This window comes from Gossypium hirsutum, chromosome D12, assembly GCF_007990345.1.
Source record: "Gossypium hirsutum isolate 1008001.06 chromosome D12, Gossypium_hirsutum_v2.1, whole genome shotgun sequence".
Taxonomy (NCBI): domain Eukaryota; kingdom Viridiplantae; phylum Streptophyta; class Magnoliopsida; order Malvales; family Malvaceae; genus Gossypium; species Gossypium hirsutum.
This window is the reverse complement of record NC_053448.1, coordinates 41027331-41038585: the sequence shown is the minus strand read 5'-3', so window position 1 is coordinate 41038585 and position 11255 is coordinate 41027331. Positions and strand designations below refer to the sequence as shown.

At 33.0% G+C, this 11255-nt stretch overlaps 1 protein-coding gene across 1 annotated transcript; it reads left to right on the top strand.

Moving 5' to 3' along the window:
* Positions 1 to 3159: 3159 nt before the first annotated feature.
* On the top strand, positions 3160 to 11058 carry LOC107945863 (histone-lysine N-methyltransferase ATX3). The gene is made up of 23 exons (XM_041106722.1): positions 3160 to 4368; positions 4444 to 4499; positions 4588 to 4771; positions 5025 to 5123; positions 5217 to 5285; positions 5377 to 5445; positions 5548 to 5636; positions 5739 to 5831; positions 5941 to 6076; positions 6322 to 6394; positions 6515 to 6614; positions 6703 to 6827; positions 7143 to 7288; positions 7478 to 7582; positions 7756 to 7820; positions 7965 to 8178; positions 9171 to 9257; positions 9399 to 9455; positions 9541 to 9630; positions 9763 to 9849; positions 10271 to 10345; positions 10481 to 10581; positions 10694 to 11058. Exons 1-23 carry the CDS (start codon positions 3520 to 3522, stop codon positions 10782 to 10784), a joined length of 3060 nt encoding a protein of 1019 aa, XP_040962656.1. The 5' UTR covers positions 3160 to 3519; the 3' UTR covers positions 10785 to 11058.
* The last annotated feature ends 197 nt before the right edge of the window (positions 11059 to 11255 follow it).

The following is an 11255-nucleotide window of genomic DNA, read 5'->3' as shown; positions in this document are numbered from 1 at the left end:
GTCTATTTTATATTTTTATCATTTTATTATCTTTAAATAATAATATGAGTTTTTTGTGTGAGTCATGCTTAAGGTTGAATTTAAAATTGTTTTGGAGTAACCTATATCGATAGTCACCTTATTATTAGTACTTTTTACATAATTTAATTATGAAAATTTTATAAAATGGTCAACTAACTGTTTAACTTTTTATTTCACCAAATTTATTTTTTTTTTTAATCTGGGGAGGGGAATGGGGTTGAACCAAGCTCTGATGCCTGTAACTTATCACTCTTGCCATGGGCTAAGAAGTTGTTGGCAAAGGAAAGATAATTTAGTATAATAACAACTTTAACCTTTAATATTTATATATTGCACCAATTTAGTTTTCAAATTAATATAATGAAATGAAGGATATTCTTGTTATTTTTTTTTCAACTTCGTGCTTATATATATTATAGATATAAATTATAATTAATGAGTTTATTTAATATAAAATAATTCTTTATACTTATGTTAAAGGCTAGCAATAGCTCCGACATATTTTTTTAATTGGATGACTGAAATAAATTTACGCTAATCCTTTTGAGCATAATCTCAAACACATATAACAAGTAATACAATTACAATCATAAATAATATATATTCGGTTAATTGGAACCAAGATAAACAAAATTGATTGAAAACTAGAATACATTCAAACTTGGACTATAATAAATCTAATCAAAGCTTTCACATGATGAGAGTCGCACCATAATTATGAAGATCCTAATACCTCAGCTTACAAACATGGCTAGGGGTGGCAAAACAACAAAACACCTTGAACAATATGGGTTTCAATTTGTGGCGGGTCGGGATCAAATTCAGGAAAAACCCACTTCGGGATAATTTTCAAAATATCCTTTATATATAATATTAGTTTATAAGATATAACAATAAAATTTATATTAATAGTTGCTCTACAATAATTATACTTGAATTTTATTATTCTATCTTGATAAAAAAATAAAAACTGTGAAATATCAAATCAGGTGTTAACTTCTCAAATCAAATTGGAAACAAATAGATTAATGTTTAATTTTGAGTTAAATTGAGATCAAATTAGGTTGAAAGCAAAGTTTTTAAATCTAGTAAGGTGTCAAGTCATCAGTTCGTTAGTCTAATCAATCTATTTAATTCGAATGAATAAATTGTTAAATTTTTGATAAAAGAACAAAAAAATCCAATTCAGTCGGTTTAACTGTTTTTTAGCCTGGTTCAATCGGCTTGTATCAATTCCTGAGTGGCTTTGTCTAATCAATGTTTTTATAATTGGACCGATGGTCGAGCAGATTAGGCCACTAGTTCACTAGTCTAATCGATCTATCCATGATTAAATAAATCATTAAAATTTTCATAAAAAAAATTGGTTCAATTGTTTTTTTGCAATTCTCAAGTCAGCCGGTTCAATGCCTTTCTCTAGACTGATACTCGTATCTAATTGAAATAACTTTGAATCTAACATCTTTCTTCGCACCAATACTCTGATCGATTTTCCTTCCAATTAATTCGAAATATGAATACAACCTAATTCAAACATCCATGTTAAAAATATATGAGTCAGGGTGGAGAAGGGCAAAAGCCCGCCCCATTGCTCCATTCCCATTGAAGGCTAACTAATGCTTAGTTTGGATGGGCGGTGCGTCTACCTCCAATGAGGTTAAAAATAGTGGTGACAGTGAGATTAGTTATTGTAGCGGTGAGATTAGAAACAATGATGGGGTATGTGTTTGGATTCAAACACAGGTGTAGCGATGAGATGAGAATGAAAAAAGACTATTAAAAACATTACATTACATTACATTAAATTAAATTATATATGTAAAATAAATAATTATATTCCATATTAAATAATATATATTAAATTTTTATTTATGTTAAAACAAAAATTAATAAACAATTACATAGTTCATATATCTACTTATTTATAATTAACTTTTATTTATATATTTATTTTAAAATATATTTACAGAAAATATTAAAATAATTATGACAATAAACATTTAATTTATATATTTTATAATAAATTTATATATTTGCTACGTCAACATATAAAAGAATAAAATTTATTTAATTACTATATAATAATAACATTTGTAATTTACTTATTTATTTAGATACCCAAAAGTCTTATTTTCACACCCATATGAAATATAAAGTGGTAATAACATTACCCACTATAGTTTCTTTTTGTTTATTGATGTTTGACACTCTAGCCCAAAACTTACTTACCAGTGCGTTGGAAGATCTTTCGCTGGCCAAATTTATTGTCATCCAAACGAGTATATATGGTGCGATTGCACCAAAATCAAGAGTAAATGTGTTAACTGGGCATCCAAAGGAACTCTATCACTAAAATATTTTTGAATTCAAGTAGAGGTGTTCATGGGTCAGGTCGGGTTGGGCTTAAATATGATTTAATATGTTTTATACTTGTTCAAGCTCGATCGACCCAAAATATAGATTTAAAATTTTGCCAAAACTCATTCATATTTGCAAAAGACTAACCCAAATCCATTTTAGGCCAGTTCATAATATTTTTTATTAAAAAATATTTATATTATATTATATTAATATTTAATAAATTTATACATTTTTTATATAATCATCTTATCATTATTTTAAATGTCTATATTAGAGTAGTATTATATATTTAATATATGTTTATTTTTCAATATGTTTTAAATTACATAATATATAAAAATAACATAATTTAAACACAAATCTAATATTTTTACACAAATTTATTTTTCGAGTTTATTATTTTCATTCAAATCCTATCAAATTTTGAACCGACTTTCGAGCTTGTAAGGTAAATCGTCCCATAGACAGATATAAATTCAACCCAAACCTTGTAAAAATTTTCAAAATACAAAATAAAAAACCAATCCCCGCACCTTTTAATTTGGTTTCGCGCTATGCAGTAGCCAAAAATTTCGCTTCTTTTTCCAATCTTCCCTCCATACTTTTTCCCATTATTTGGAGGCAAATACGTCGCCGTTGGCGCCACCCCGCCAAGGCCCACACTTTAAACCAATATTATATTACCCTCATTGGCCCACTTAAGCCTTTAATTATAATTTAAACCCCCATTAATTACTTTCTTTAAATCTATAAACAACCTCTTCTCATCTCTCTACCTATAATTTTCAAGTCACTGAACCCACACAAATTACAATACCTTACCCTATTCCATTCATATATAAAAGCAACAGCAACAATTCACGTTAATTAACCCTTTGCCTTTTTTGTTTAATTTTTTCAGTTCTAAAATTCGAATTTTCCTTTCAGTGTTTCATTCAAGATTCACGGGAAGAACGTGCGAATTTTATATCTTCATTGTATGGATCGTATTTTTAAGGTTTTCAATATTGGATTCAGGTGCGATTGTGTGCGATAATTGTTTTTGAATTTAGGGTAAGTGATTGGGTTTTAAATCTAGCTGGGGGCTTTGTCTCGATGTGAAAATCAGGGTCTGGGTACAGAGAAGGGGGCAGGAAGATGATAATCAAACGGACGGGGAATCTTGAAATGCGGAGTATGAAACGGTGTAAGATGGAAAGAGAGGGCTACGATGATTGTGGGGAAGAAGAGATATTTTACGATTACGAGGGTAATCCGAAGAGATTGAAATCGAACGGTTATTATTCATACGGCGAGTTCGATGATTTCAGTAGCGGTTCAGGTTATTGGAGTAGCGAGGAGTCGTACTGGGCTGGTGAATTCGAGTCGAATTCGATGAATTTGAATAAAGCGAAACAAAATAAGAAGAGTTCCAAGAGGAATTTTAAGCCTCCGTTGTTGAAATCATCTAGAGGAAGAACTCAAACGCTTCCTTCTAGATTTAACGACGCTGTTCTTGATTCATGGAAAAGTAGAAAACTGAGAGTCGATTATGCGGATTCGAGCCTTGAGGATGATGAGTTTGATGGGTCGAGATATCTGAAAGATAAGTATGGATATGGAAGCTCGGATTTGTATCTAATTAGTAAAAGAAGAGAGGAACGAGGAATGAGTTGTGTAGGGATTAATAATAGTTATGAATACGGAAGTTATTTGGATTCTTCTTCTTCGACATTGCTAGAAACTGAAGAGACTGTGCCTTATAATAGTTTTAAGGGTATAGAGAGGTTGAAAAAAGAGAGAGGTGGAAAAAGGAAAGATGTGTATAAGCCGGAGGATTTTGCTTTGGGTGACTTAGTTTGGGCTAAATGTGGGAAGAGATACCCTACTTGGCCAGCTATTGTCATTGATCCTATATTGCAAGCTCCTGAATCGGTCCTAAGTTGTTGTGTTCCTGGTGCTATTTGCGTTATGTTTTTTGGGTACTCAAAGAATGGAACTCAGAGGGTAATCTCATCTCTTATGTTGTTCTTGTTGTTTAGTGTATGGTAGTATACTCATTTTTTTCAGAACTGCAAGCAGGATTATGCCTGGGTGAAACAAGGAATGATATTCCCATTTGCAGAATTTATGGATAGGTGTGTGCTCTGTAGATGACTGTTCTTGGCTGACTTTACTAAATGGTAATAAGGTGTTTCTAATGCTCTTGGCTTTTTCCTAGTTCAGATATCAGGGGCAGACCCAGTTGTTCAAGTGGAAGCAAAGTGATTTTCAGATGGCTCTGGAGGAGGCAGTTTTGGCAGAAAATGGTTTCCTAGACTCGGAACATAAGACCCAACAAATAGGATACACAGATGCTCAACCCAGTTGTTCAAGTCAGGATCTGGATTGTTTATACACCCACAACCAGGCAAGTTCCTTCAGAACAAGTTTTCTTGTATTTATGAGTTGAGCTTCACAGCACCAATGGTTTTATGGGGTATCTGATAATTTCAATGATCTAAGTGACATGAGACGTGTTATAGTTCTACTATGGATTAGTTCAGTTGGATATATATTTTTCTTTTTCTATAAATTTTGGTTTAAGCTCTCTGGTTTCTCCCATTTTGGTTAATAGGCTTGCAAAGTAGCTCACTTGTAAGAATGCATGTTGATTTGTGCAGGATACAAGACCTTGTGACAGCTGTGGCTCGGTTGTTCCATTAAAAACTATGAAGAAAATGAAGAAATCTGCTGAGCTTTTGTGCAAACATTGTTCTAAGGTTAATGAAAAGACTCTTCCTTTTGAGGATGTTGTGTTTGAATTTGAGCTTCAATACAACTTTAGTTCTTAAAATGTTTACATTTCTTTGCAGCTGCGGAAATCAAAGCAGTATTGTGGCATATGCAAGAAGATTTGGCACCATTCAGATGGTGGCAATTGGGTAAGATATTTGCAGCTGCTGTAACTAGTTTGAGTATTTTCTTTGATAAAACATTTGTGTATTTTAAGATTGGTTTAACCCTGTGGATTAGGTATGTTGTGATGGATGTAATGTGTGGGTTCATGCTGAATGTGACAACATTAGCAGTAAAGTTTTCAAGGTTTGCTTATCATGCCCAACTTGCCCCTTTTTATGTTTATGTTTCTCTCTTATGTTACTTTGTGCTTGAAGTCATTAGAACTGCCTTGGTTATTGTTTGAAGGATATGGAGAATATTGATTATTACTGCCCCGAATGTAAAGCAAAGTCCAAGTTAGAATCATGCTTAGCAAAAAGAGAGCCAAAAATCAAGTATGTTGGTCCAATGTGTCTTTCCTTTGAATTTTACTTATGTGCATTAAAGGAACCCTCTATTTTGTTTCTACCTAATAATGTGATGAAAAACTGAAACAGATCTAGAGAAAAAAGTGGGGAAAGTGTTCCTCCTGACAAGTTGACTGTAGTCTGCAATGGCATGGAAGGATCATATATTCCAAATCTTCATTTGTAAGTCTTGAAATGCTTTGAATTATTTGGAGTGCGTTAAAGTAGGTTGTAAACTATTGTACTTCCATCTACCATTTGTTCTAATGTGAACTTTTCCTTCATGTTCTAGAGTTGTATGTGAGTGTGGTGCATGCGGGTCAAAGAAGTATACACTAAGTGAATGGGAGCGGCATACAGGCTGTAGAGCAAAAAAATGGAAGTATAGTGTGAAAGTCAAGGACACAATGACAACTCTGGAAAAATGGGTCTGTTCTGGTGTTTTTTATTTTGGAAGCATGGCTTTGTTTATTCATTTATTTATTTATGTTGCTTTAAAGCCTTCTTTGATTTTGCCCCAAAGAAACAAGGTTTATTTCTTTTTATCATTTTGCTTCTTTTCCTGCTGAATGGTTATCATTCATGGCCATTCTTGAATTCTTCAGTCTTTTTGTTATTATTCATTCCTATAATCTATGCTAACATGCATTATATAAATTTGGTATGTGTGCAGATTGTTGATTACAATGCCCATGGTGTTCATACTCTAAAGCTAGATAAGCAGAAGCTAATTGGTTTTTTGCAAGGTAAATCCCGTTTCTTAAGGACCATTTTTCTTCAAGTTCCTTTTTAATCATCTTTTTGTCCTTCGTTGGAGAAGTTAATTGCTTTCAAAAGTGTGAAACTTAATTAACCATCTTTTTCAGAAAAATATGAGCCTGTTGATGCAAAGTGGACAACAGAAAGATGTGCTGTATGTAGATGGGTCGAAGACTGGGATTATAACAAAATTATAATCTGCAACAGGTATTTTAATCACGTACCAGTTCTTGATTTTGACTTGCATATCATTTTATGGCTCCCAGACTTATGGAAAGAGAATTTTCTTTTCCAGGTGTCAAATAGCTGTTCATCAAGAATGCTATGGGGCAAGTAATGTTCAAGATTTGACATCTTGGGTTTGTAGGGCTTGCGAAACACCTGATATTGAGAGGGAGTGTTGCCTTTGCCCTGTGAAAGGCATGTTATGTAAAATTAGTTTTTGCTCTCCTTTGTTAAGGTTCATCATCCTACATGTGTAGCTATGTAGATTGTGAAGATCTTTACAGAATATATCCGGGAAAGAATAGGTGGCGGGGGCATGGATATCTGCATAAGAATATATCTGGACATTTACTTAGTTGCAAATATGGATGGCACTTCAGTTGTTAACTCATTTGACTTCTTGCATCAAGTCATTTTTGTGATTTACTTTTGTCACTTGAATAGCTCTTTGTGGAGTTTAATCATTTCTTTTAAAGTTTGTTCTTAAAATGTGTAAATATGATTTTCTAGGGGGTGCTCTGAAGCCAACTGATGTGGAGTCACTATGGGTTCATGTCACATGTGCCTGGTTTCGGCCTGAAGTTGGTTTCTTGGATCATGAGAAGATGGAACCTGCTGTTGGAGTCCTCAGAATTCCACCCACTTCTTTCTTGAAGGTGCCTTCCTAATCAAATTATCTTTGTAAACCATCATGTTTCAAGAATTCTTTTTTAAGATTTTTTTTTGCTAAATGTGAGGACCTGAAATATCATCGTTTTCTGCAGTTCGTTTTGCAGTTATTTATGGTTTCATCACATTGTTTCAATAGATTTCATCTAAGTATGTTTTAATTGTGTGGATGACAGAGTTGCGTGATTTGTAAGCAAACTCATGGTTCCTGCACTCAATGTTGCAAGTGTTCGACTTATTTTCATGTGATGTGTGCATCAAGAGCAGGGTACATCATGGAAGTAAGTTTTTAATCCTTTTATGTTTATCTTAAAGGCAAATGGTGATCCCAGATTTCTCAGTTGAAGAGTGTTTGTATGAACTCCAATTGCTGCCGAAATGCTCATGACTGAACTTTACAAAACATGTTCCTTCATGGTTAACTCATATTTGAGTCTTTCTTATTAATTTACAGCTACACTGCTCGGAGAAGAATGGGATGCAAATGACGAAAAAGTTCGTGTACTGCACTGATCACAGGTTTGATATTGTCCCTTTTCTTTTTTTATTTGCTATTGTACATATCTTCTTAATAAAGAAGATGGAAGATACTTTTGGTTATGCTTCTGTATGTGTCACCCATGTTTTTTTGATGGTATCCTCATATTTTGGTCTTTGTTGCAGGAGCCCAAATCCAGATGCAGTTGTTGTCATGCATACTCCTTCAGGGGTTTTTGCTGCCAGAAATGTTCTTCAGAATGTGAACGATTGTCCTAGAGGTTCGAGGCTAATTTCATCCAAGAATGCTGAGCTCCCTGAATCCCCAGCTCTGGATACCAATGACTTTGATGCATGCTCTGCTGCTAGATGCCGCATTTTTACAAGGTCAAAATTTAAGGTAGGTTTCCAGGAGTCTTGTGATTTGCTGTCATTTTAATTTTTTATATCAGTAACATTTTCCAATTTTCTCTGCATATATTTATATACTTCCTGAAACCTTTTCATATTCTGCTTGACAAAAGTGAAGCCATTGATTTTATGTGATTATTTATTTTCCAATTAAGCATGCACTTTTTATTAGGGGTGAGCAAAACTCTAATTGATTTGAAAAAATCGAAAAAAAATTTGAATTTCGAGTTAATTTAATCGAGTTATTCAAGTTGACTCAAATAAGTAATTTGAGTTTTAAGTTCAAATCGAGTTGAATTTTATAATTTGAATAACTCGAATAATTCGAATAATAGATTGGTATAAATACTTTTTTGGTCCTTGTTAATTTTGAAAATGAGCAAATTGGTCTTTCTCTCAACAAAAATTACAAAATAATTATAAAAATTCCAAAATTTATATTTAAAATGAAATTATAATAATTTTTAAAAAATCCTAAAGAATTTATAAAAGCAAGTTAAAATTTTTTAAAAATTTCTAAAATAATAATTTTGGAGACCTAAATAAGTTAATTAATGATAAGTTTATCATACTAAAGTCTCTTATTTTATTATTATTTTGCTTTGAAAAAGTTTCAAATATATATATGTTTTCTAATTTATGTGTTCCAACATGGAATTGATTATATTGTAAGAAGAGTTTAATTTGACATGTTTAATTTTTTAATTTAACTTGATTCAATTTGACTAATTTCATTTTACTCGACTCGATTTGAAAAGATTTCAAATCGAGTTAGGATGATAAAATAGGATTCGTCAACTTGATCAGTTTGAAATTTTTTCATTTGATTTGACTTGATTCAATTGAACTCTCACCCCTACTTTCTATTGAAGTTAAAGCTGTCTGCTGGTGCCACTAACTTTGTATTTTGTAAACTGCTAGCATGATGCAATTAGTTGTGTCAGTTTTATCTTTGCTTATACTATTCTTGTTATTTGCCAGGGAGCTGAAAGGGAGCCAATATTCCACAGTCCGAGTGGGCCAAGTCATCATCATATAGATGCATTAAGAGCATTAAGCACATATAAAGTACCATTCTTCTCTTTGTTGTAGTAGATATCTTATCTTTTGAACATTAACTTTTTAATTAGAGAATAGCTATCAATTAATTTGGCCTTCAGGTCCTTTTGGGTTTGTCAATGAGTTCATAATACCATTGTCTTGTAACAGGAAGTAGATGATTCTACTGTTTTCTCGTCATTCAAGGATCGACTGTACCAGTTGCAGGTAAGCTATGATCCTTGATTATGTCCCATTGGTTATTTCTTAGTTTGATGTAGTCTTCTAATTCAATCTTTGTACGTGTCTTTAGAGGACTGAGAACCACCGAGTTTGTTTTGGCAAATCTGGTATTCATGGATGGGGCCTCTTTGCACGTAGAAACATTCAGGAAGGAGAAATGGTAATACTTTGTCCTGCAGTACCTATTTCTGTCCATTTTCATAGCATTAACATCAATTTGGTTTTAAGTTGTATTTCCTCAAGTAAAGCATTATTATGTTTGGTGTTTTGATAGTCAGCATGTGTATTCCAGGTTGTTGAGTATCGTGGTGAGCAGGTTAGGCGTAGTGTTGCAGATCTTAGGGAGGCACAGTACCGTTCTGAAGGAAAAGATTGCTATGTAAGATTCTTATAATCCCCGTCCTTAATTTAGGAATGTGCTGCATCTGGTATTAAAAGGATTTAGATTTAGGGATGTGCTGCATCTGGTATTAAAAGGGTTTAGATTTGAACATCTATTTATCTCCGATCCCACTTGACTGAGTAGTTTTACCTTCTTGATTTACTTACTGTAGTTTGGATAAACCTCTAGAATTCTCGGAAAAAGATTCCATGCCAATGGTTGCGTGTTGGTTAAGTTAAATGTCCCTATATGTTAAACATTTGAGGTTTTTCTGTTTACCGTATTGACTTGACTTGGTGCCTCCTTAATTGTCTGTAATTAGTCAGGCTTGAAACACTCTGGTTAGGTCCATTTTCATTGTTGCTGACCTCCTTATGGTGTTAAATACTGATTCTTGATTATTCAAAATGTAATGCAGCTGTTCAAAATCAGCGAGGAAGTAGTGATTGATGCCACCAATAAGGGGAATATTGCACGCTTAATCAATCATTCGGTATGGGTCGGGTTGATGCCCCCTCCCATTTTTTAAAAAAAAGGATGCCCCTATAATTACTTGAGTAGTGCTAGTGTTGATTGTTTAGCATCATGAATTCTTTATTGTAATCTGAAAATACCACCCATTTTGCAGTGCACGCCTAATTGCTACGCAAGGATCATGAGTGTTGGCGATGAAGAGAGCCGGATAGTTCTTATTGCTAAGACTGATGTCTCTGCTGGTGATGAGCTAACGTAAGATCTCTAGATTCTGTTTTTCTCACTATTTCCATTTCCATCGGTGTTTATTCATTCTAGTTGGTATCCTTGTAGCCATTCATTACAATACATATGATTTGTTTGACAGATATGATTATTTGTTCGATCCAGATGAGCACGATGAGCTTAAAGTTCCTTGCCTATGTAAAGCTCTTAATTGTCGAAAATATATGAATTAAGGTTGGCTATACTTACCATTCTTTTTTCTCTGGTATAAAGGCATTAAAGAGCTTCTAATTGATGGGATATTTTTACATTTGATATATAATTCAGAACTGAAACAAATGAGGAACCTCATTATTTTTTGTCCCCATTTACCCAGTGAGCTTGTAATTCTTTTTTTTGTTTGTAATTCTTTTTCAATAATTTGTAAATTTTATCAGCGATTTAGCTGGTGCCTCTTACAGTAGTATCAAATATTGATACACTTACAATACTCTTTTCAATTGTTCATATATTTTCTTGCAACGTGAGGCCTACGCGATTTTATCAGAATTTAGTTAGTTTTATTTTTATTTTTTGAACAAAGCAATTTGGTTTGAGTTAGACTTGTGTTTTCACTTTAATGTAGAAACCTTTTTTGTCTCAAAAAGTAATGTGATGTGTAACATTTCTATAGCTAATTTTTATCTTTTTAGATGAAAATGATG